Here is a 26,270-nt window from a genome sequence, read left to right as displayed (position 1 = left end):
TAGATATAGTTAGCTAGATCAACCAATACATCATAATGTGTAGCCTTGCTATAGTTAGCTATAGTTAGTTAAATCAACCAATACATCATCATGAGTAGCCTAGATATAGTTAGCTAGATCAACCAATACATCATAATGTGTAGCCTTGCTATAGTTAGCTATAGTTAGTTAAATCAACCAATACATCATCATGAGTAGCCTAGATATAGTTAGCTAGATCAACCAATACATCATAATGTGTAGCCTAGCTATAGTTAGGTAGATCAAGCAATAGAGGCCAAGTCTTTGAATGCATGCATCCTCCAAAGATGGAGAGGGACAGTTCATGGCTTGATCAGAGGAAGGTGGTCAGGGAGATGGTTGATGAAGAGTCTGATGACAATCTTGTACAGGGCTACTCTGGGAACCAGCCTGAGTCGTGTAGCCACTGGACTGCTCCTCCTTCACAATGTATGGCACCCACTTGGTGATGTCTCAGCAGCTCTGGGCGCCAGAAATCTCACCACACACAGTTCAGAGTAGTAGCTAGTCGTCCTCATTATGAGCCCTCTGCCTCAGCACTGCATTCCTCTACTGTATCTCCCATTCCTCTCAAGCTTCAGGTGACTCTTCAATTGATGTTTTCAAAAGATCAGGAACCAGCAGCCAGGTGAAACAAAACAGTTGGTACAGTGTCCAGATGCATAATTCGAACAAAAATAATTAGCCAGCTAGCTAGCCAACAAAATAAATGACCTGCCAGTCTAATCCGTGGGTCAAAACCACCAGAAATTTGCAATAAAACTCAATGTTCAGAAACAAAACAGCTGATAAAAAAACACACAATTAAAAACACTTCAACATAACAAAATATGTACATATTCCTCCACTAAGGCTGCTACTAGAGCACTGTGGCAACTATAGTTCAAGGGTTCCCTCCACACAAAACCCACTCAAGAGCTTGTCAAGTTTCAAGCTATTTTGGAAATATCTTCACTTTAATTTGCTGAAAACTTTATCCAAATCCTCCCTAAACCGACACAAGTGCAATCATACAAACTGACATGATCCTATAGACATCACTTATGGCAAGGGCAAGGACTGTAAGCAAACAATTTACAATCCAGCCACCAACAAAACCAGAGGGGGAATCAAATTGTTGTTGGAGCTTAAAGTGTAAGAAAGAAGGCGGGTGTGGATTAAGCCAAACAGACACAAAAGGATTTAGTTATCTGTAATCCCAACAAACAAACACGCACGCAATGCAAACACACACACACATGCACGCACACACACACACACATATACACACTCTGACAAGGAAAGGTGGATCTCTATAGCCACCGTAATGACCTTGTAATTATGCAGGCAGGTTGGTGGCTGGGGAAATTCACAATGCTATATGAGTGAGTGTGGTTTCCCTAGTCCTGAAATCATGTGAAGTCAATAGCATTCCCTGGGTCCCAGCTCACATGCAGCTCACTGAATAGAAGTGGAATACGAAAGCAGGAAATACCACTGAGAAGTTAATGATGGATGTCGGGCCTCTGAGTGAGAGATATCAGCTTGACTGTGATTGGACTTCATTGTAATGTGAAGGACTAGCTGTTCACAGAGATATACACAGCAAAAATTGGAGTTTTGAAATTTCAGGGTTAAACATTTCTGAGTTGATTTTCACTCCCAGAGTGTAATTTTAACACATTCTGATTTAAATGGTGTTCAGTGTTGGAGTTATTTGACAGAGTTGATCCGGTCAGTGTTAACCCAACTCCGCAGAGATGTAATTAAGCTCCGCCCATGCATTTCACTTCTTCGGTTGGAGACAGAGGAGACAAGTCGGCGCCATTTCTCCCTCCCATGCAGTACTACACGGTAAGTGCAATTAACTCAAATTACTGAAACAATTATAAATTGATGCTGAGAATTTCAGTATGAACAATGAAACATCTACAGAGAATATATGCCTAACAAAACTGTGTTTGTTGCCAGGACTGAGCAGCAAATTTGTCCTGGTGATTAGCTAGCTAGAAGTGTATGGTAAGCTAGCTAAAAGTTTGTTACTTAAACCGTCTCCAACTTTATAAATTATGATTTAATAAAGGAAAAACAAAGCGTTATGTTTTTTTACTGTATAAAATCTTGTTTGAGGCTGGAGCTAACGTATTTTTCCCCCCTTCACTTTGAACATCAAAGGGGCCGCAAAAAACATGTCCCAACATGCAGACGGTGTTTCACGTGTTTAGTTGTCTGTGTGACCAGCGTACCACTGTATTTGGTGACCCATCAGATTCTATGACCTGCAGTGTTGGGAAAAGTACTCAGATCATTTACTTAAGTAAAAGTATATAAGTATTACCAGTTAATTGTACTGAAATTACTAAGTTAAAGCTAAAGTACAAAATTAGCAGGAAATCGGGCTGTGACTAATATATTAAACATTTATTAAACATTTAAGTGCATCATTAAATACTGATGAGTCAATGCATAAGCAGCATTTTAATATCTCAGTCACAGCGCGATTTTCTGAAAATTAGTACTTTTTCCAACAGTGCAGGTCAAATAATCTGATGGGTCACCAAAAATTGTGTAACACTGTCGACTTAGCTTTAATCTTTACCGTTCTTCCTTTAAATTAAATTATCAACGAACCTACCAGGTACAACCCTAAATCCGTAAACATGGGTACCCTCATAGATATCATCCTGACTAACTTACCCTCTAAATACACCTCCGCTGTCTTCAACCAGGATCTCAGCGATCACTGCCTTATTGCCTGCGTCCGTAACGGGTCCGCGGTCAAACGACCACCCCTCATCACTGTCAAACGCTCCCAAAAACACTTCAGCGAGCAGGCCTTCCTAATTGACCTGGCCCAGGTATCCTGGATGGATATAGATCTCATTCCGTCAGTAGAGGATGCCTGGTTGTTCTTTAAAAGTAATTTCCTCTCAATCTTAAATAGACATGCCCCATTCAAAAAATACAGAACTAAGAACAGATATAGCCCCTGGTTCTCCTCAGACTTGACTGCCCTTGACCAGCACAAAAACATCCTGTGGCGTACTGCATTAGCATCAAATAGCCCCCGCGATATGCAACTTTTCAGGGAAGTTAGGAACCAATATACACAAGCAGTTAGGAAAGCAAAGGCTAACTTTTTCAAACAGAAATTTGCATCCTGTAGCACTAACTCCAAAAAGTTTTGGGACACTGTAAAGTCCATGGAAAATAAGAGCACTTCCTCCCAGCTGCCCACTGCACTGAGGCTAGGAAACACTATCACCACCGATAAATCTACAATAATCGAGAATTTCAACAAGCATTTTGCTACGGCTGGCCATGCTTTCCACCTGGCTACCACTACCCCGGCCACCAGCTCTGCACCCTCCGCTGCAACTTGCCCATGCCCCCCCCGCTTCTCCTTCACACAAATCCAGACAGCTGATGTTCTAAAAGAGCTGCAAAATCTGGACCCCTACAAATCATCTGGGCTAGACAATCTGGACCCTTTCTTTCTAAAACTAGCCTGCCGAAATTGTCGCAACCCCTATTACTAGCCTGTTCAACCTCTCTTTCGTAACGTCTGAGATCCCAGAGATTGGAAAGCTGCCGCGGTCATCCCCCTCTTCAAAGGGGGTGACACTCTAGATCCAAACTGTTACAGACCCATATCCATCCTGCCCTGCCTTTCAAAAGTTTTTGAAAGCCAAGTCAACAAACAGATCACCGACCATTTCGAATCCCACCGTACCTTCTCCGCTATGCAATCCGGTTTCCGAGCTGGTCATGGGTGCACTTCAGCCACGCTCAAGGTCCTAAACGATATTATAACCGCGATCGATAATAGACAGTACTGTGCAGCCGTTTTCATTGACCTGGCCAAGGCTTTCGACTCTGTCAACCACCGCATTCTTATTGGCAGACTAAATAGCCTTGGTTTCTCAAATGACTGCCTCGCCTGGTTCACCAACTACTTCTCAGATAGAGTTCAATGTGTCAAATCGGAGGGCCTGTTGTCTGGACCTATGGCAGTCTCTATGGGGGTGCCACAGGGTTCAATTCTTGGGCCGACTCTTTTCTCTGTGTATATCAATGACGTCGCTCTTGCTGCTGGTGACTCTCAGATCCACCTCTACGCAGACGACACCATTTTGTATACATCTGGCCCTTCATTGGACACTGTGTTAACAAACCTCCAAACGAGCTTCAATTCCATACAACACTCCTTCAGTAGCCTCCAACTGCTCTTAAACACTAGTAAAACTAAATGCATGCTCTTCAACCGAACGCTGCTTGCACCCGCCCACCCGACTTGAATCACTACTCTCGACGGGTCTGACCTAGAGTATGTGGACAACTACAAATATCTAGGTGTCTGGTTAGACTGTAAACTCTCCTTCCAGACTCACATTAAGAATCTCCAATCCAAAGTTAAATCTAGAATCGGTTTCCTATTTCGCAACAAAGCCTCCTTCACTCATGCTGCCAAACATGCCCTCGTAAAACTGACTATCCTACCGATCCTTGACTTCGGCGATGTCATTTACAAAATAGCCTCCAACACTCTACTCAGCAAATTGGATGTAGTCTATCACAGTGCCATCCGTTTTGTCTCCAAAGCCCCATATAATACCCACCACTGTGACCTGTACGCTCTTGTTGGCTGGTCCTCACTACATATTCGTCGCCAAACCCACTGGCTCCAGGCCATCTATAAATCACTGCTAGGCAAATCCCCGCCTTATCTTAGCTCATTGGTCACCATAGCAACACCCACCCGTAGTCTGCGCTCCAGCGGGTATATCTCACTGGTCATCCCCAAAGCCAACACCTCCTTTGGCCGCAATTCCTTCCAGTTCTCTGCTGCCAATGACGGGAACAAATTGCAAAAATCTCTGAAGCTGGAGACACTTATCTCCCTCACTAACTTTAAGCATCAGTTGTCAAAGCACCTTACCGATCACTGCACCTGTACACAGCCCATCTGAAATTAGCCCGCCCAACTATTTATTTTGCTCATTTGTACCCCAGTATCTCTATTTGCACATCATCTCTTGCACATCTATCATTCCAGTGTTAATACTAATTGTAATTATTTTGCACTATAGCCTATTTTATTGCCTTACCTCCATAACTTGCTAAATTTGCACACACTGTATATTATATGTATTTCTGTTGTATTTTTGACTTTGTTTTGTTTTACCCCATATGTAACTCTCTGTTGTTGTTTTTATCGCACTGCTTTGCTTTATCTTGGCCAGGTCGCAGTTGTAAATGAGAACTTGTTCTCAACTGGTTTACCTGGTTAAATAAAGGTGAAATACAAAAATTAAAATAAAATAAAAAAATGTTTATTTACTTTGTCAAACTTCCTTGCATGTCTCAGTCAAAATGCTGGTCCAGGTGAAGTACAGCCAACAGCAGAAATATGTGAAGCTGGATGAGGATGAAGGACGGTTTGACTTTATGCAATTCCATGAAAACGGTTAGCATGGCTTATTAAAAAGGTTTTAAAACACACCCATGTTCTTTTAAAAGCTGCAAGTGCAAGCTCCTTAATGTTGTCGATTCTGATTTCTTTACATGCCTTTATCAGACTCTTCTATACGGTAAATGGGGTTAAATTGCTAATCATTTTCAGTTCTGTAATGTGTGCTTCATAGAGTGTAAAGTATTAATATACACCAAAACAGTCAATAAAAAAGCCAATCATCAATTTTTAAATTTGGACTTAAGAGGGAATGGGTTATGTGAGGGAAAATGCTCTAGGTCTATTTAAGGATTATACAGTGGTGGAAGTATGTATTTAACGTGAACAGTTATTGGCTGTGAGGCAAGAAACAGTGCTGACTTCAAAGGCACATTCAGTTTGACCTTACTATCTTTTCCAGTCATCGAGAGATTTTGCCTGCCACCTGATGCAAAAGTTATATACAAGGATGCAACAGGGACAGAAGTTGATGCAGAAATATTCAGCGACCTCGTTGGACAAGGCAATGTGGTGCTGACAGTATTCTCAGATCAGGGTGAGATATCAAGGCAGGTATAATAAAGCACTTTACACCTTACATAATATAATTATTTGAATTTTTTCTATTCCTTTAGAATTCTCTGATTTCTCCTTGTCTTCTGCTTCTGAGACGTCTGACTCAAGCTTCAGCTCAAGTGCATCATCTATAATCCTAGATGAGGTCCCTAGCAAGAGACAAAGAATTGAGTATACACGTGATGCTGTGTCTGCTGAACAGGTTTCTTAATGCTTTCACATTTTTTCACTCTGAGTCTCTAGAAAAGCTATTTATCACCATGTTTTGTATTCTAATGTTTTTGTTTTTTATTAGTTGATTGAAGCTGTGCTAAGAGGCAAGTCTGGGGGTGAAGAAGTACTACAGGAGTACCAAACAACAGAAACCCTAACAGATGCTGCAAGAAGAAAAATGGTTAACATCCTGGTGGCTCACATGATTGACAATTATGGGTATGTTTGTTTCACATTGTTTTTATTTGTGCCAAATAACTGCATGGCCATTGCATAAATGTACTAATTTAATATCTCCTCTCAGGCACCACCCCACTAAAGCAATCAGAGAAGATTATGCACGTGGGATAGTGATGTTGTTCCCTTCCCTCAAGGATCCATACTCCAAGAAGGGCTATGTAATAGGCATTATTATTGTTAACTCTTTCATGTCATGTTGTGACACAAAACTGTGTGGACGACATTGATATTTGAATTCCGTGAGATTTCTCATGAGCCTGGTATGACAACGCATTTCTTTTCATATTTTTTTCATTTCAGGAACACTTCTATGATGCTGCAAGCAGCACAGGATACATTTCTTGGCGTCTGAAAACAGTCCAGAGGAAGATTCGTCGAGGATCTGCACTGCCACCAAATAGCCCAATTGACTTTTCTCCAGGGGGCCCAAATTTCCAAAGGACTGTTAATGTTGAAAGGTAGCTTGATGGTGAAAAGTCATGTCTTTGCTCAACCATACACAGACAATTCCCTGATTATCCAGAAGATGAGAGAGACCTTTCAGCACCGTCAGAAGCTCGTTAATGACCCAGGCAGAAGTGTTGATATCCTCTCCAGCTTCCCAAGATTCCTGGATACAAAAGGATTGGTAAGTTTGGGATGAGATGTTTAGAATGGCTTGAAATTTGAAAGTATTTCCTGAAGTAGTAGTAGTAGTTTAATATCTTCTTTCTTAAAGGTGGACCAAGACTTCACTCTCCTATTTGATGACGACACATCCTCCAGGCTTCTTCAGAAATTGGATTTGTTCTTCAAGCCAAATGTCATAAAAGAGTCTAAGCGGCTCACCTCAACACCAGAGTTGTGTCGCTTGGTGCAGTCAGCAGAAAGTCCCCCAGGAAGTGATCTCGATGAGGCAACAAGTGTTGTTTTAATTTTAATAAACTTGCTATAATTGCAGTTAAACTATAACTGCAATAATATTTCATTTGTTTATTCTGTGTATCTCTGAACGTTGATCTGATTTTTGGGATAAATGTGACTAATAGATGGATGACGGTTCAAAACGTTCTCATAATGCCTCCCTGTTCTCATTCAAACTTGAAAAGTATTACATTTGAAGAGTTTTCAGTTAATTCTTGTGACTCTTTGTCCTCAGCCTACGACCAAGAAATGGCTTCCCCGTTGTTGCTGTTACATCTCCTTCCACCACCTCTAGGGGGACTGAAGTCTCCAAAAATTAGTGCATGTGATGCAGTTGAGAGACTTGTTGTCTTTCATAAGGTAATTATATTATTAAGGTGATTATAATAATTTGTCACGTCACCTTCTTAGCCACATATGTAAATGAGGGTTGTTAAAAAGTGGATGGAATTGTAATTAAGTCTTCATTCCCATCTTGCACTAGCCAATGAAAATATGTTTGAATAATCACTTCTATAATGTAGTTTTCTCTGTGGCTGCACATTATTCTTGTGTCTAATTTTCAGTTTTCTGATCTCAACCCTAGTCATGCTGCAGTTTGGAGGAGCATCTCCGCAACCAGCAGGGTCGGCAGCCGTACCTCCTCGCTGTTGGGCGTCAGAAGAGCAGGATTGAGAGCTTCTACATCACAATGGATAAGCGTCTCATCCCATGCAAGGCAAACCGCTCCCTCGGGGCATGTGATGAACTTTTCAAAGAACATTTTGTGTTTAATTTGTCTTACGATGTGGCACTTGTGAATTTTTACACATTCCTGCAGACAACAATGTATAACATTGATATGGGGAAAATGAAGGAGTCACCCAGAGTTAAAGACTTGAGAGCGAGACTGCTTAACCAGCCAGTAGCACTCTCACCCTGTGAGTAAGACGCTATAATAATGTTGACCTGTTTCATGTGTCAGAAATATTACAGTTGATTTCACATTTAAGTGTTGAACATGGTTACTATCCTGGACCCAAGTTCAAATTGTTTTGTTCTCAGCAAGGCTGTAGGCATCAGTTCCTAACATATACAGGTTTTCAGAAGCACCTTAATAGTGTTCATAGTAATGTTCAGCAAATTGCTCAAACTTCAACTGTTGCATGTTCATCTAGTGAGCCAGTTGCAACTTCATCTCAGGCACATGCTTTGGAGGACACATTTAATCCACAAAATCAATGTAACTCTTCCAGTGTTTATTCTGAGAGCAATGATTCAGGACTTACTAAAGATCCAACTAAAGAAATGTGTGCATCCATCGTGGCCAAATTACAGGGGAGTGGGAATTCCAACAGTTTGGTATCCTCAATTGTAGGAGATTAGGAAGAACTAACAAGTGAGATTCGCTCACAAGCAAAGCATACAGCTATTTCTGCTTTACCTATAACTGACACCAACATATCTGTGATAAATGAATATTTTGAAGATTATGAAAACCCGTTCACAAATCTAAATACAGAATGGAAACAAAATAAATACTTCCACCAAAAATGGGGAGTTGACGAGCCAGTAGAAATAACACTGGGAGTGAGATATGACAACAGGCGAAATCAGAAATCCGGTACTTATGATCAAGTACCTGTGAAGGATACTTTTATATATGTGCAGAAATCCAGACATTTGTGTTTTGCTAAAGAAAGAGTGTAGATCAGAGCCTGACACTTATACTGACTTTTTTGATGGAAGTTATTTTAAAACCCACCCTTTGTTTACAGCTGATAGACATGCATTACAAATCCAACTATACTATGATGATTTTGAAACAGCCAATCCCCTTGGCTCCAAACGTGGAATTCACAAAATTGGCTCTCTTTATTTTGTTGTAAGAAACTTTCCCCCAAGATCTGCACAAGTATGGTTTTGATGTTATACTAGAACCGTTGATAAATGATTTGAAAAAACTAGAAAGCCAAGGGCTAAGTCTTCCATTTTCAGATGAGCAGGTATATGGTACAATCTGTCAGATCACTGGAGATAATCTAGGGATGCACACAATTCTTGGTTTTAATGAGTCATTCAGTAGCCGTCATTTCTGTCGCCTTTGTTTGATTGAGAAGAATGATTGTCAAACGGTATACAGTGAGGATGATCCTAAGGTGATCCTTCGTGGAAAATATATGTTTGAAATGCATTGCCAGTCTCTCCAGGAAAACCCACAATTGAAGTCACTTTATGGTTTGAAAAAAATATCTACACTTCATTCATTGAAGTATTTCCATGTTTGTAATAACTATTCATTTGATATCATGCATGATCTTCTTGAGGGTGTGGTTCAGTATGAGATCAAATTGCTTTTTGGATATCTCACACAACACTTTATGTCAGAACAGGACTTCCTTTCCAGGATTTATGGTTTTGATTATGGATTTTTAGAACGAAAAAATCGTCCTACAAAGATTATTTTGGAGAGTGTTGGCAATGGCATTGGTTTGAATTCAATTCAGACATTGTGTCTTGTGAAAAACATCCCACTGTTGTTTGGTGACATTATTCCTGCAGGAAACAAAAACTGGAATTTGTTACTGTTGTTACTTCAAATAATGAACATAGTTTTTTCACCTTCTCTCACTCTAGGTATGACAATATATTTAAAGCATTTGATTGTTGACCACCACAAACTATTTAAGCACTTGTATCCACATAGAAACTTGATACCTAAGCATCATTTTATGATCCATTACCCATCTTCTATAAGGAAAATTGGCCCCTTATTATATACGTGGTGTATGAGGTTTGAGGCCAAACACAAGCTGTTTAAAGATTGTTTTAAACATTTCAAAAACATAACCAAATCGCTTGCTAAAAAGCATCAGATGGCCATTGCTTATCACTGGGAAAACTTCACCCTCAAACAAAATGAGTATGGGCCAATTAAATATTTTCTCTTCAGAGATGAGAATGTCGTCAACAATGAAATGCTTGAAACGATCTTGTCAAAATATGTTTTCTCAACTAGTTGGGTTAAAGTTGATGGTGTAGAGTATAAAGCTGGACTAGTTATTTGCAGTGCAATGGAAGAAGACATGCAAGTCTTTTGTCAAATAAGTGATGTACTTTTGGTTGAAGATCAATAATTTTTTTTTGACAAACAAGCTATTTACAGAGAATTTTGATGACCATCAACATGCATTCAGAGTATTACGAAGTGCGGAAAGATGTCTACTAAAAATGTCTGAGCTTAAAATTCATAAACCGTTTGATATTCAAAGCTCATACAATGTTTCAGATGAAAGTATGTACATTATACCTTCATTCACAATGTTTTAATTCAACTGACTGCAAGGGAGAAAAGGCACAAATAAATGTTTTTGACAATGATTGTTTATTGTGATTAAATCTTATTAATATAAGTATATATTAAATTAATTCATAAATAATATTGAATAAATAAACAATTCATTTTTAAAAAAATTTCAGTGTAGATAATTGACACTTTAGGGAGTGAAATTAACACTAAACAAATAGTTTAAAAAAATTAACTCGGAGCAGTGTTAGTTGTCTAATCCCTTAGTGTTACTTTAACTCTGTTTTGCAAGTTAAAAAAGGAACTCTGGCAGAGTGTTAAATGTTTAACTATTTTGAAAGTGTTAATTTAACTCTGGAGAGTGTGGACCTATGTAAACCCTCAAAAAGTGTTGAAATCAACTCTGTGGGAGTTAATTCAACACTGGACTTTTTGCTGTGTAGCTCTCGCTATTCTATTACACGGGATTCACAGCCAAGGCTGTTGCCAAAAAAGCCCCATAGAATCACGACATAGAATCACATTTGAATCACATGGGCTTTTGGGTAATGTAAGTCTACAGAGTTATACATCAATAGCCTACAGTAAATATGTGGTCTTCCAAGAAGCTAATGTATTATAAAGAGTTAAGTCACTATTCTACAATGTGGATATGAACTCATTGTAATGCAGCAATTGGCTCTTAAAGAACATGTCATGTGGTTGGAGTCAGAGCTCTGACTCTTCGCTGGCATGTTCAGCCCGGTTACAGATATGCACATTAACATGTGTATCACCAATTGTAATTACTATAATTCTTTGTTTAAAGCATTCAATAAATCTACAATTATCTTTGGCTGCGCTGTAATATGGTTAATTTGATTTCTCTCTTCACTGCGTCTCAGTGAATTACTGTAAGGGACATTGAACTAAACTTCATATCACATTATTATAATAATCATTATTATTCGTTGTCCCTGAAAGATGTTCCACAGAGAAGTGTTCATCATTCAGAACACTGAGTTCTATGTGAGGGTATCATACCTGTAGTATTTTGCTGTGCCTGGACCTCTGGAGTTGTTGGTAGGGGTGGTGTTGCACTGGGCAAAGCTGGACTCCCAGACAGCTCCCTCATGTGGCTGGGAGGACCTCTTACAATACTGCAAAATCAACAAAGACATAAATGTACTCACGTGCAGGTTATAACCTACAACTGCATTACACGGATTATATTGATTATACGGCTCATATCGATTATACAGATCATATTGCATGTTTATGCATACAATACAATAAAGTTTGGACTATGCAGATAGCTAAGCACACATTTCATATTTTTATCACTCCGTTTCCAGTCAGTATGGAATGGTCATGTTCCTTTGGAGTCATATCTAAAGATTTATATTACTCATATACATAACTCAGTACGCTCACACACCTTCCCCATTTGAGTGCCACAGCATGAGGTAGACCGTTACATGACAAGAGAAGAATGACTACAGGAATTTCAATGGCATTCCTGCTCTCTATCTATTCCACTCTTTCTATGTCAATGAGTGAGAACAGAAGAGAGAGTGAAAGAGAAGTAGAGCTATACATCTCAAGTGTAGCAGAGGAGTGCAGATAGTTGATAAAGGACTGGTGTAGAGGAGCAGAGTATAATTTGATATTATACCCGGACAGACAGCAGATTAAGCCAAGGAGGTTCCTGGTACCACTATCCCTGATGGCGTGTGCAACACTCACACCAGGCACATTTTACATTTACGTCATTTAGCAGACGCTCTTATCCAGAGCGACTTACAGAAGCAATTAGGGTTAAGTGCCTTGCTCAAGGGCACATCAACAGATTTTTCACCTAGTCGGGGATTAGAACCAGCAACCTTTCAGTTACTGGCACAACGCTCTTAACCACTAAGCTACCTGCTGCCCCATGCATTAATCCAAGATAAGATGATATTAAATAATTTATCTAATTTGTTTTATTGTTGTCATCCAGAGCCTGGAGCGTAAACATGATTTAATGGTAATTCCTCACACTGAGAGCCATTAGAGATAATAAAGCTCCAATAATTAATTTGCTGACACAATGGAAATATTACTAGGTCAAATTTAAATGGTGCCAATATGGGTGTAAGAATCGGGGTTAAATAGATGGACTCATGCAAATCAAATCAAATTTTATTGGACACATACACGTGTTTAGCAGATGTTATTTGCCGGTGTAGTGAAATGCTTGTGCTTCTAGCTCCGACATTGCAGTAATATCTAACAAGTAATATCTAACATTTTCACAGAACACACAAATCTAAGTAAGGAATGAATTAAGCATATATACAGTTGAAGTCGGAAGTTTACATACACCTTAGCCAAATACATTTAAACTCAGTTTTTCACAATTCCTGACATTTAATCCTAGTAAAAAGGTTTGTAGGCCTCCTTGCTCGCACACGCTTTTTCAGTTCTGCCCACACATTTTCTATAGGATTGAGGTCAGGGCTTTGTGATGGTCACTCCAATACCTTGACTTTGTTGTCCTTAAGCCATTTTGCCACAACTTTGGAAGTATGCTTGGGGTCATTGTCCATTTGGAAGACCCATTTGCAGCCAAGCTTTAACTTCCTGACTGATGTCTTGAGATGTTGCTTCAATATATCCACATAATTTTCCTTCCTCATGATGCCATCTATTTTGTGAAGTGCACCAATCCCTCCTGCAGCAAAGCACCCCCACAGCATGATGTTGCCACCCCCGTGTTTCACGGTTGGGATGGTGTTCTTCAGCTTGCAAGTTCCCCCTTTTTCCTCCAAACATAACGATGGTCATTATGGCCAAACAGTTCTATTTTTGTTTCATCAGACCAGAGGACATTTCTCCAAAAAGTACGATTTTTGTCCCCATGTGCAGTTGCAAACCATAGTCTGGCTTTTTTATGGCGGTTTTGGAGCAGTGGCTTCTTCGTTGCTGAGCGGCCTTTCAGGTTATGTCGATATAGGACTCGTTTTACTGTGGATATAGATACTTCTGTACCTGTTTCCTCCAGCATCTTCACAAGGTTCTTTGCTGTTGTTCTGGGATTGATTTGCACTTTTCACACCAAAGTACGTTCATCTCTAGGAGACAGAAAGCGTCTCCATCCTGAGCGGTATGATGGCTGCGTGGTCCCATGGTGTTTATACTCGCGTACTATTATTTGTACAGATGAACGTGGTACCTTCAGGCATTTGGAAATTGCTCCCAAGGATGAACCAGACTTGTGGAGGTCTACAATTTTTTTGGCTGATTTCTTTAGATTTTCCCATGATGTCAAGCAAAGAGGGACTGAGTTTGAAGGTAGGCCTTGAAATACATCCACAGGTACACCTCCAATTGACTCAAATTATGTCAATTAGCCTATCAGAATTTTCTAAAGCCATGACATCATTTTCTGGAATTTTCCAAGATGTTTAAAGGCACAGTAAACTTCTGACCCACTGGAATTGTGATACAGTGAATTATAAGTGAAATAATCTGTCTGTAAACAATTGTTGGAAAAATTACTTGTGTCATGCACAAAGTAGATGTCCTAACCGACTTGCCAAAACTATAGTTTGTTAACAAGAAATTTGTGGAGTGGTTGAAAAACGAGTTTTAATGACTCCAACCTAAGTGTATGTAAACTTCCGACTTCAACTGTACATATATGGACAAACGATGTTAGAGCAGCATGGACTAAGATACATTAGAGTAGTATAGAATACAGTATATACATATGAGATGAGTAATGCAAGATATGTAAACATTATTAAAGTAACTAGTGTTCCATTTCTTAAAGTGGCCAGTGATTTCTAGTCTATGTCTATAGGCAGCAGCCTCTAATGTGCTAGTGATGGCTGTTTAACAGTCTGATGGACTTGAGATAGAAGCTGTTTTTCAGTCTCTCGGTCCCAGCTTTGATGCACCTGTACTGACCTCGCCTTCTGGACGATAGCGGGGTGAACAGGCAGTGGCTCGGGTGGTTGATGTCTTTGATGATCTTTTTGGCCTTCCTGTGTATTCGGGTGCTGTAGGTGTCCAGGAGGGAGGGTAGTTTTCCCCAGGTAATGCGTTGTGCAGACCGCACCACCCTCTGGGGAGCCTTGTGGTTGCGGGCGGTGCAGTTGCCGTACCAGGCGGTGATACAGCCCGACAGGATGCTTTCAATTGTGTAGAGGTTTGTGAGGGTTTTATGTGCCAAACCAAATGTATTTCGCCTCCTGAGGTTGAAGAGGCTCTGTTGCGCCTTCTTCACCACTCTGTCTTTGTGGGTGGTCCATTTCAGTTTGTCAGTGATGTGTACGCCAAGGAACTTGAAGCTTTCCACCTTCTCCACTGCGGTCCCGTCAATGTGGATAGGGGGGTGCACCCTCAGCTGTTTCCTAAAGTCCACGATCATCTCCTTTGTTTTGATGACGTTGAGTGAGAGGTTATTTTCCTGGCACCACACTCCCAGAGCCCTCACCTCCTCCCTGTAGGCTGTCTTGTCATTGTTGGTAATCAAGCCTACTACTGTTGTGTCGTCTGCAAACTTGATGATTGAGTTGGAGGCGTGCTTGTCCACGCAGTCATGGGTGAACAGGGAGTACAGGAATTGGGCTGAGCACGCACCCTTGTGGGGCCCCAGTGTTGAGGATCATCGAAGTGGAGATGTTGTTTCCTACCTTCACCACCTGGGGGCGGCCCGTCAGGAAGTCCAGGACCCAGTTGCACAGGGCGGGGTTCAGACCCAGGGCCTCGTGCTTAATGATGAACTTGGAGGGTACTATGGTGTTGAATGCTGAGCTATAGTCAATGAACTGCATTCTTACATAGGTATTCCTCTTGTCCAGATGGGATAGGGCAGTGTGCAGAGTGATGGCGATTGTCTGTGGATCTATTGGGGCGGTAAGCAAATTGAAGTGGGTCTAGGGTGGCAGGTAAGGTAGAGGTGATATGATCCTTGACTAGTCTCTCAAAGCACTTCATGATGACAGAGGTGAGTGCTACAGGGCGATAGTATTTTAATTCAGTTACCTTTGCTTTCTTGGGTACAGGAAAAATGGTGGCCATCTTGAAGCATGTGGGGACAGCAGACTGGGATAGGGAGAGATTGAATATGTCCGTAAACACACCAGCCAGCTGGTCTGCTCATGCTCTGAGGACGCGGCTGGGGATGCCGTCTGGGCCGGCAGCCTTGCAACGGTTAACACGTTTGAATGTTTTACTCACGTTGGCCACGAAGAAGGAGAGCCCACAGTCCTTGGTAGCGGGCCGCGTCGGTGGCACTGTGTTATCCTCAAAGCGGGCGATGAAGGTGTTTAGCTTGTCCGGAAGCAAGACGTCGGTCTCAGCGACGTGGCTGGTTTTCCTTTTGTAATCTTTGATTGTCTGTAGACCCTGCTACATACGTCTCTTGCCTGAGCCGTTGAATTGCGACTCCACTTTGTCTCTACTGACGTTTTAGTTGTTTGATTGCCTTGCGGAGTGAATAGCTACACTGTTTGTATTCTGCCATATTCCTAGTCACCTTGCCATGGTTAAATGCGGTGGTTTGCGCATCCAACCAGGTTAACTTGTTGGCAAGCTCATTTAACAGTACATGCAGACAGGATAATCAAGAATTACAGAGAAAACTATTGGAGTTGCTTCAACTGAGAACTGGATGAGTCCTTATTGTTAAGACTACATATGCCTCTGAACCATCTTTTAACCCCCTAGAGTCCAATCAAAATCTGTCAGTTTAAACTAGAGATATCAATCCACTGCATCAGCCGATGTCGCTGAATATTAATTAGCGATTTGCTTAACATCTACATGGCGGAGTGTGTCAAGAAGTTTCAGCCCGCAAGCACTGATGACAGGGCAGGATACAGGAAGCTGAGTGATGAGTGACAGGGCGACAGAGTGGCAGCTTAAAAAGAATTGCGGTGTTGTTGTGGATGGCTGGTGGAAGTCTGGAAGTCTTGTTTTGGTGGATTACAGGGGAGGTGAAGCGTGTCTGCTGCCATGTCTGGCTCTCTTTTAAAAGCTTTAAAACCATGAGTTTCTCTCTCTTTTTCTCTGGCATTCTGCAACTCTTCCTTGTGTAGTTTTAATACCCCAAAGCTCTTTCTATTTTGCTGTCTTGTACTTGAAATAAGAAATGTCATAGTCTCATTGTGTGAGAGCGTGTCACATTTTCTCATGCATCCTCATTTCCTTTCTCCCTCTCTAGTCTCTAGATTTCTGACAGTAATTGCAATTTCATAACACTTTATTAGCATCAACTTGAAAATAAATATTGCATTCAGCGAACAACAAAACATTCATTTGACGTGATTAATCCAAAATCACATTTGAATTACAGTAACTTTTTCAATCTGGCTGCATGAATTTAATGTTGCGTATTTGAAAGCCATACCTCCTTATTAATGCTATGATGAATGTATATCAGTATTCATTATTTACCAGGTACAAGTCAAGGATCCATATGAGTCCAAGGTCCAAATATCCAAAAGTAAGATCAGCTCAGGACGAGGAACAGACAGCAAAAGTCTAGCTAATGAGATCACTATCCTGCTATTAGTCATAAAGCTGAGAAGTCATGATGACGTCTCCTTCACTTAGTCAGGACTGATGCTGTTTCCCTATCAAAAGGACAAAGTCATCCCTGGCAGCAGTGGACAGGAAGAGGGTAGACAGGGGGAGGGTACAGTATTAGGCACCATAGATGGACAGGAAGAGGGTAGACAGGGGGAGGGTACAGTATTAGGCACCATAGATGGACAGGAAGAGGGTAGACTGGAGAGGGTACAGTATCAGGCACCATAGATGGACAGGAAGAGGGTAGACAGGGGGAGGGTACAGTATTAGGCACCATAGATGGACAGGAAGAGGGTAGACAGGGGGAGGGTACAGTATTAGGCACCATAGATGGACAGGAAGAGGGTAGACAGGGGGAGGGTACAGTATTAGGCACCATAGATGGACAGGAAGAGGGTAGACAGGGGGAGGGTACAGTATTAGGCACCATTGATGGACAGGAAGAGGGTAGACAGGGGGAGGGCACAGTATTAGGCACCATAGATGGACAGGAAGAGGGTAGACAGGAAGAGGGCACAGTATTAGGCACCATAGATGGACAGGAAGGGGGTAGACAGGAAGAGGGCACAGTATTAGGCACCATAGATGGACAGGAAGAGGGTAGACAGGAAGAGGGCACAGTATTAGGCACCATAGATGGACAGGAAGAGGGTAGACAGGAAGAGGGCACAGTATTAGGCACCATAGATGGACAGGAAGAGGGTAGACAGGGGGAGGGCACAGTATTAGGCACCATAGATGTGATGTAAAAAGGATGATAAAGCCATAGAAGATCTGCAGGAAATCCTTGAAGGTCACTTTCTTGCTGTCCAGAAACTGTTTTGAAAGGGTCCTTGAAGAAACTTCAAGTGCTCTCTTCAATAGTGACTTTAGTAGACGTACAAGTTACAGGTCTCTCATATTGGTCATGCCGATGTGCACACTGGAGATTTTAAAACCCCCTAGAGTCTAAGCCCTGTCTAAGCTGAGTGCGGGGGTTCTACTAAGCTAACATATGTTTTAAGAAGGTCATACCAAGGATCAATTGGTTATTTGATTTGGAAATGTAAGACCCATTGAAGTATAAAAAAATATGTTAAAAAAATTATTGATTTAACATTGAATTTGGTCTTACTGCTATTAGCCAATACAAACGCATTGAATAACAGATTCACTACATGGAACAACAGATAGTCCCCCCAAAAAATCAAAACAAAGTTTGTTCTGAAGTGTCCTTCCTATTTATGAGAGATCAGGAAAATATTTAAATTAAAGTTTTTACATGTATTTAACCGCTTATTTTTGGCACTAAACTATTTCCATATATACATTAATAAATTATTCCCAGATGTGAAAAATAAATGTAAAGTTAGCTGTTGCACAAGGGTACGGAATGTGCCGTAAGCTTGACTAAGAGGGTACAATAACTCACACAGGAGAAGGATCAATTAACACTGGATGGATGGCATTACTAACTAATTCCTGATGATGCGGAATTGAATAATGTCTATATGTGTGATATAACTGAAGCAAAGTCTAGGGTCATAAAGTTAAAGTTAATTTGTTACGCGTCCTGACAGAAAACCCACAAATACAGTATAGGATACTCACAACAAATATACTGCTAATCCTTTGGACTTCAGACCAAAATTAGGACAGTCTATACACAAGACTGCTCACCCAATACCAATATGCTTTTCTCTAGAACTAATCTAATGGGTAAAAGAGGAATAGGCAGCAGATGTGTCCTGCAGTCAGTCCTTTTAAGAACCAATCAGAGGCTTTGCTCATTTTCAGAACCAGTCAGAGGCTTTGCACAGAGCCAGATACCTCAGCACTGCTTTATGAAATCAACCCAGGTATTCATCTCAATAAAGAGAGGGGTTATGCAATATGTAATAGATGTGGCGAGGCCTGCGCATTGACGCCAAGGCTGTGGCTGTTATGGCACAGCGGGGAGCGCGTTAGTGTAATGGACGTTTTAATCTAGGAGAGATAGTGGCCGCTATACGCCTGCGGGTTTCATCTGCACACCACCCAGAGCAGACACAGAATTTAGGATTTGTATTGTGTGAAGATGTCGTCAGGACCATTTTTTTTTCCTCTAGCAGAATGCTGTAGCCTGAGGGGTGAGCCATCATGAAGCGAGGGGTGAGCCATCATGAAGCGAGGGGTGAGCCATCATGAGGCGAGGGGTGAGCCATCATGAACCGAGGGGTGAGCCATCACAAAGCGAGGGGTGAGCCATCACAAAGCGAGGGGTGAGCCATCACGAAGCGAGGGGTGAGCCATCACGAAGCGAGGGGTGAGCCATCACGAAGCGAGGGGTGAGCCATCATGAAGCGAGGGTTGAGCCATCATGAAGCGAGGGGTGAGCCATCATGAAGCGAGCAGTGAGCAATCACGAAGTGAGGGGTGAGCCATCACGAAGCGAGGGGTGAGCCATCATGAAGCGAGGGGTGAGCCATCATGAAGCGAGCGGTGAGCAATCATGAAGTGAGGGGTGAGCCATCACGAAGCGAGGGGTGAGCCATCACGAAGCGAGGGGTGAGCCATCACGAAACGAGGGGTGAGCCATCATGAAGCGAGGGTTGAGCCATCATGAAGCGAGGGGTGAGCCATCATGAAGCGAGTGGTGAGCAATCACGAAGTGAGGGGTGAGCCATCATGAAGCGAGGGGTGAGCCATCACGAAGTGAGGGGTGAGCCATCATGAAGTGAGGGGTGAGCCATCATGAAGCGAGGGGTGAGCAATCATGAAGCGAGGGGTGAGCCATCATGAAGCGAGGGGTGAGCCATCATGAAGCGAGGGGTGAGCCATCATGAAGCGAGGGGTGAGCCATCATGAAGCAAGGGGTGAGCCATCACAGAGTGCTGCAGGCAGGTAGGCAGCCTTGGTCACAATTGATTTAAAACCAGACCGCGAGACGCTAGAGCAATCGTATCATTTGACAATGAGTAGGGGGTTGAAGTGAGTAGAGGTGTGTGTGTGATACTATCACTGACCCCCCCCCCCCCCCGCGCAGGCAGCCATGTTGTGAAATCCTGGTAACAGATAGCTTGCAGACAAAAATCTATATCAATATATGTGTGGGTAGGCACAAAAGAAACAAATTGCCTGCATTAGCATAAGTTCCCAATAGACTCCAGTGGAAATAAAACAGTCTAGAAAGATGCATTGAAAACAGAACAGCCATATTCTGTTATTAAAGGCCCAGTGCAGTGCATTTTTCTGTGTTTTATATATATATTTCCACACTATGAGGTTGGAATAATGCTGCAAAATTGTGAAAATGATGAAAATGCCCTTTTAGTGTAAGAGCTGTTTGAAAAGGCAGACTGAAATTTCTGCCTGTTTTGGTGGGATGGAGTTTTGGCCATGCAGTAAATTAGTTAATAGACCAATAAGAAAGAGAGTTCCAAACCTCTCTGCCAATAAAAGCACGTTTTCAGTTTTCCCCTCCCCAGTCAGACCACTCCCAGACAGTCCTAGCAAAATTCTTGCTGGAGATATGGCTCTTTGTTAATAAGCTATTCTTGTGTCTTTTTGACCATTTTAATGGAAAACAATCACAGTAAGGTACTTCAGATTGATATTGAGATAAAAACAGCTGCATTGGACCTTTAAAACAAATAACAGTAGTATTAAGTTTAATCCAAAATCAACATAGCAATACCAGGATTCTGTAACAAAATACAGTACTTCATATGTGTACTACAGTCCTGCACAGTTTTTTGGAGCTGCACCCATCCCACGTGGGCCACATCAATTCCGAGCCCCACCCGATACTCGACATCAGGACAGATTTTTCTCTGCAACCCGACCCACCACTTAGAACTGTTCCGAGAGCCGAACCATTACCTGCCATATTACATAAATGTATTCAGGGGCAGAACTTTCACTGGGGACACGTCCCCCCCACATTCTGAAAATGCATTTTTGTCCCCCCCCCCCCCCCCCCCCTCCCCCAACAGTTTTATCATTGGAATGTGATACAAAAAGAGCCAACTGTGTGCTTTAGGACCATGCGGACGCTGTTTGGAGTGTTTATCCTACTGGATAAAAAATAAAATAATAATACTTCTGTCCTCCCCACTTCTAAAACCAAAGTTGCGCCCCTGAATGTATTTAATTGTTTTTATGACTCCAGAGTAGTACGCATTATTTATTATTATTATTACCTGTATGAATTTATTTGTCTGCATGTCTATTCAACATTTCGATAAAAGGAATGCCATGAATAAATAACTATTTTTAAAATGCGATGCGTCACTGAAATCGCTTTGAGAAAAATAGCCTTTTAATTAGCCTTCTTAACTAATGAAAGCCTATGGCCAACATAAAAAACAATACCTTTAAATTAAATAATTATTGTTTAGATAATCAAATAGTTTAGGCCTAATTAAAACTTAAATAAACTATTCCCAGAATATAATATAGGCTGCAAAAAATAGGCTACATTTATTTAGTAGGCTACTCAAACTTTTACCAGCCGCACCGGTTTACACTTTACATGGCCTGCGTATGGTCTAATGAATGAAACTCTGAATTAATGTAATAATTAACTGATCATTAACTGCATTATCGAAAACAAATAGACCTACCTGCTTGCAGGCTGTGTAACCATCTACCACGTTGTTGTCCTTCCAAACTGGGGATTTCACTCACAGAGCACCTGTTTTCACGATGGTATTGTAGCCTATTCCCTTATCATAACCTTTCTTTTTATTTATCCGGTTAGTATTTTACATATACATGTGCCTAATAGTTCATTAGGTCAGATAGGGGAGAGGCATTGTGCTATGAAGTGTTGTTTTATTTGTTTTTAAAGCAAATGCTTCTGTTTCAAATCAAATGAAATCAAATTTTATTTGTCACATTCGTCGAATACAGCAGGTGTAGACCTTACCGTGAAATGCTTACTTACAAGCCCTTAACCAACAATGCGGTTCAAGAAAAATAGTTAAGAAAATATGTATTAAATAAACTAAAGTAAAATATAAAATAAAAAGTAACACAATAAAATAACAATAATAAGGCTATATACAGGGGGTACCGGTACCGAGTCAATGTGTGGGGGTACAGGTTAGTCGAGGTAATTTGTACATGTAGGTAGGGGTAAAGTGACTATGCGTAGATAATAAACAGTGAGTAGCAGCAGTGTAAAAACAGGGGGGGGGGGGGGTCAATGTAAAAAATAGTCCTGGTCGCCATTTTATTAATTGTTCAGCAGTCTTATGGCTTGGGGGTAGAAGGAGCCTTTTGGACCTGGACTTGGCGCTCCGGTACCGCTTGCCGTGCGGTAGCAGAGAGAACAGTCTATGACTTGGGTGACTGGAGTCTTTGACAATTTTTTGGGCCTTCCTCTGACACAGCCTAGTATATAGGTCCTGGATGGCAGGAAGCTTGGCCCCAGTGATGTACTGGGCCGTACGCACTACCCTCTGTAGTGCCTTACGGTCAGATGCCGAGCAGTTGTAATACTAGGCGGTGATACAACCGTTTGCTTGAGTTATTTGAGATGGAAGGGAGTTCCATGCAATCATGGCTCTATATAATACTGTGCGGTGCCTTGAATTCATTCTGGATTTGGGGACTGTGAAGAGACCCCTGGTGGCATGTCTGGTGGGGTAAGTATGTCTGTCAGAGCTTTATGTAAGTTGTTTATACAGACATTTTGGAATTTTCCACACAATAATATTTCTCACCAAAACAAGAATTGATGCAGTCAATCTCTCTTCTACTTTAAGCCAAGAGAGACTGACATGCACAATGTTGACATCAGCCCTGTGTGTACATTGAAGGGCAAGACTTGCTGCTCTGTTCTGGGCCAACTGCAGCTTTTCTAGGTCTTTCTTCACTTGACCATATCACCGAGCAATAGTCAAGATTACATAAAACTAGAGCCTGCAGGACTTTTTGGTCGAATGTGTTGTTAAAAATGCTGAGCATCTCTTTATCACAGACAGACCTCTCCCAATGTCTACAACAATTGAATCAATATGCTTTGCCCATGAACATTTACAGTCTAAGGTCTAAGGTGACACCAAAAAGTTTAGTCTCTACACTTTACTCTACATGTTTTACAATAGAGAAGCTTCCATTAAATAACACCCTCTGTTCTATTGGATAGATAGCCATGATATGGCAGAGGATGTAAAGCCTGGACACATACATTTAGTCAATAACAGATTATGGTCAATAATATCAAGGGCTGCAATGAAGTCTAACGTTACAGCTCTCAAAATCTTCTTATTATCAATTTATTTCAGCCAATCATCAGTCATTTGTGTCAGGGCAGTACATGTTGAGCGCCCTTCTCTATAAGCATGCTAAAAGTATGTTGTTCGTTTATTCACAGAGAAATAGCACTGTATCCGGTCAAACACCACTTTCTCCAAAAGTTAGCAAAGAGCCGGCAGCAAGCTGATTGGTCGGCTGTTAGAATAAGTAAAGGGTACTTTACTGTGTAGCGGAATGACTTTAGCTTCCCTCCAGGTTTGAGGACAAACACTGTTCTCCAGGCTTAGATTAAAGATATGACAAACAGGAGTGACAATATAGTCTTCTACCATCCTCAGTAGCTTTCCATCTAAGTTGTCAATATGAGGTGGTTTCTCATTATTGATGGACAACAATCATTTCCCCACCCCTCCCACACTAACTTTACAGAATTCTAAATTACAATGCTTTTCTTTCATTATTAGGTATTTCATGCATGAATATGATGGCTCACAGTTTGTTGTTGGCATTTAATTTCTAAATTTGTCCACTTTGCCAATGAAATAGTCATTAAAATAATTGCCAATATCAACAACAAAAAAATTGTTGAATGAGACTTCTGATTCAATGAAAGATGGAGTTGAATTAGTCTTTCTGCCCATAATTTCATTGAAAGTACTTTATATTATTTCTTTAAGTTTCATAATACAGTTTCTTATTTTTTTGTTCAGATTAGTCACATAATTTCTCAATTTGCAGTAAGTCAGCCAGTCAGATGTGCAGCCAGACTTATTAGCCACTGCTTTTGCTTAATCTCTCGCAACCATACAATTTTCAAATTCCTCATCAATCCACGGAGCCTTAACGGTTCTAACAGTCAGTTTCTTAATAGGTGCATGCTTATCAATAACTGGAAGAAACAATGTCATAAATCCATCAAGTGCAGATTACAGGTACTGGTCACAGTGAGAAGCTTCCTCTTGAGCGGACAGGTTGATGAAAACCAGTCCATATTCAGGTCACCCAGAAAAGAGACCTCTCTGTTAACATCACATACACTATTAAGCATTTCACACATATTATCCAGATATTGATTGTTAGCACTTGGTGGCCTGTAGCAACACCTACAATAATAGGCTTGAGATGAGGCAGGTGAACTTGCAACCACAGGACTTCAACAACATTTGACATGAGATCCTCTCTAAGCTTTACAGGAACATGGCTCTGAATATACAGTATATATAGCAACACCTCCCCCATAGGTATTCCTGTCTCGTCTATATATTTTATATCCCTTTATTGCTACTACTGTATCATCAAAGGAATTATCTAAGTGAGTTTCAGAGGTGGTCAATGTTATCTGATGTAAGCAAGTTACTGATTTCATTAACCTTATTTCTAAGGCTACATATAAAGAGTTTAATTCCAAAATGCTATATATCCATTTTCAGAAATGTTGCTAAATTAGCTTTTATTGATTAATGAAATTATGAGAGCGATTGGTGCGTTTTTTCCCCCCACTATCTAATCATGGCATGCGTTTGTTCAATGACAGACATGTATTTGTTTAAAATCTATCACTTGATGGTTTAATTTCAGAGAGACAAATAATAATGTTTTTTTGCAAAATTGTATATATCCGCCTCCCTCTCAGAGAAATAAGTAGTATTGCTATGTTTTACACAGTCAAATGTAACTAAAAACAATTATGCATTTGTGTCATCAATACAAAAAATCATAAAAAAATCTATACAGTAATATGAGATCTGTATGTAAAACATTTATATTTGAAATGTTAGTCATTTAGATTAATCTTATTCAGAGCGACCTACAGTGAGTGAGACATCCACATATTACAATCAAATTTACATTACAAATTCCATTCCAGCAAAGCAATGGATATACTGTATAGCTTTTTGCAAAACAAATATTTTTCATACACATCGAACATCCATGAGTAAAAAATCTGAGAACAGTAATATCTACACGCACATGAAGATACCCATAAGCATAGCCGCGGGATTTGTGAGTATGTGTGTGTGTATGTGTGTGATGCGGGGTTGGAGCTACTCTCTCCCCCCTTCCAGGCTTTTGGGTGGGAGGGTGGACAATGAGCCTGTCGTAGCGGATGTAAGCAATGTCCCCACGCTCTCTGGCAGCCTTCATGGCTGGGATCAGTTCTTCTCGCCTCTGGCGCACAGCTTCAGAGAAGTCCTCGTTGAGGAAGATGTTGGTTCCTCTCAGGTTCTTGGCTCTCTCCAGAACAGCCACCTTGTCCTGGAACCTCAGGAACTTTATTACTATCGACTGGGGTCTGTCACCTGGGCTGCTCAACCTATGTTAACCATTTTTGCATGAGCTAGGCTATCCATGGAAATTAAACTTGGCAATGTGTCATATTCTCACGTGGGGAGAGGGAACATAAGCACCACACAAATAAGGGCCAGTTCCCGGCTCCACACTCTCAATGCGTGTGTGTCTGGTAGCCTTATGTCTGCCTCGCCACTCACAGAATGGAATTCACAACACAATCCAAACCAACAAGCTCCTAGGTTGTTTATAAGTGTATTATCTTCATTTAAAGTCTTTCTGACTCACAATGTAATTGTTCTGAACCGCGAGCCGACCCATGGGTGGAAATAATGTTTTCATTCTACCCAGCAGCTGATTCTATTGCGGCTCACCCGCGAGGAACCGTGGGTATCCGACCCAATGCAGGACTCTAATGTGTACTGGCTACATTGGTGCAATGACTCATATCACATTAAAACAATGCCTTTATAACTACCTGCAGTGGTGTGTGATACCCAGACATCCCCATCCTTCTCCGGTGCACAGGCA

The 26,270-nt window shown here is 41.2% G+C and overlaps 1 protein-coding gene across 1 annotated transcript in view; it reads right to left on the bottom strand.

The window, feature by feature from the left end:
• Nucleotides 1-26,270, bottom strand: part of LOC311110796 (pro-neuregulin-3, membrane-bound isoform-like) — a gene marked incomplete at both ends in the record, with an annotated part of 437,403 nt that overhangs the window by 13,150 nt on the left and 397,983 nt on the right. Inside the window, one exon of the mRNA XM_084153362.1 lies at nucleotides 11,694-11,809. Coding sequence (XP_084009488.1) covers nucleotides 11,694-11,809 — 116 coding nt within the window. The remainder of the gene's footprint in view (nucleotides 1-11,693; nucleotides 11,810-26,270) is intronic.

This window comes from Coregonus lavaretus, assembly GCF_964263955.1.
Source record: "Coregonus lavaretus genome assembly, chromosome: 36".
Lineage (NCBI taxonomy): Eukaryota > Metazoa > Chordata > Actinopteri > Salmoniformes > Salmonidae > Coregonus > Coregonus lavaretus.
This window is presented reverse-complemented; position numbering and strand designations above follow the sequence as displayed.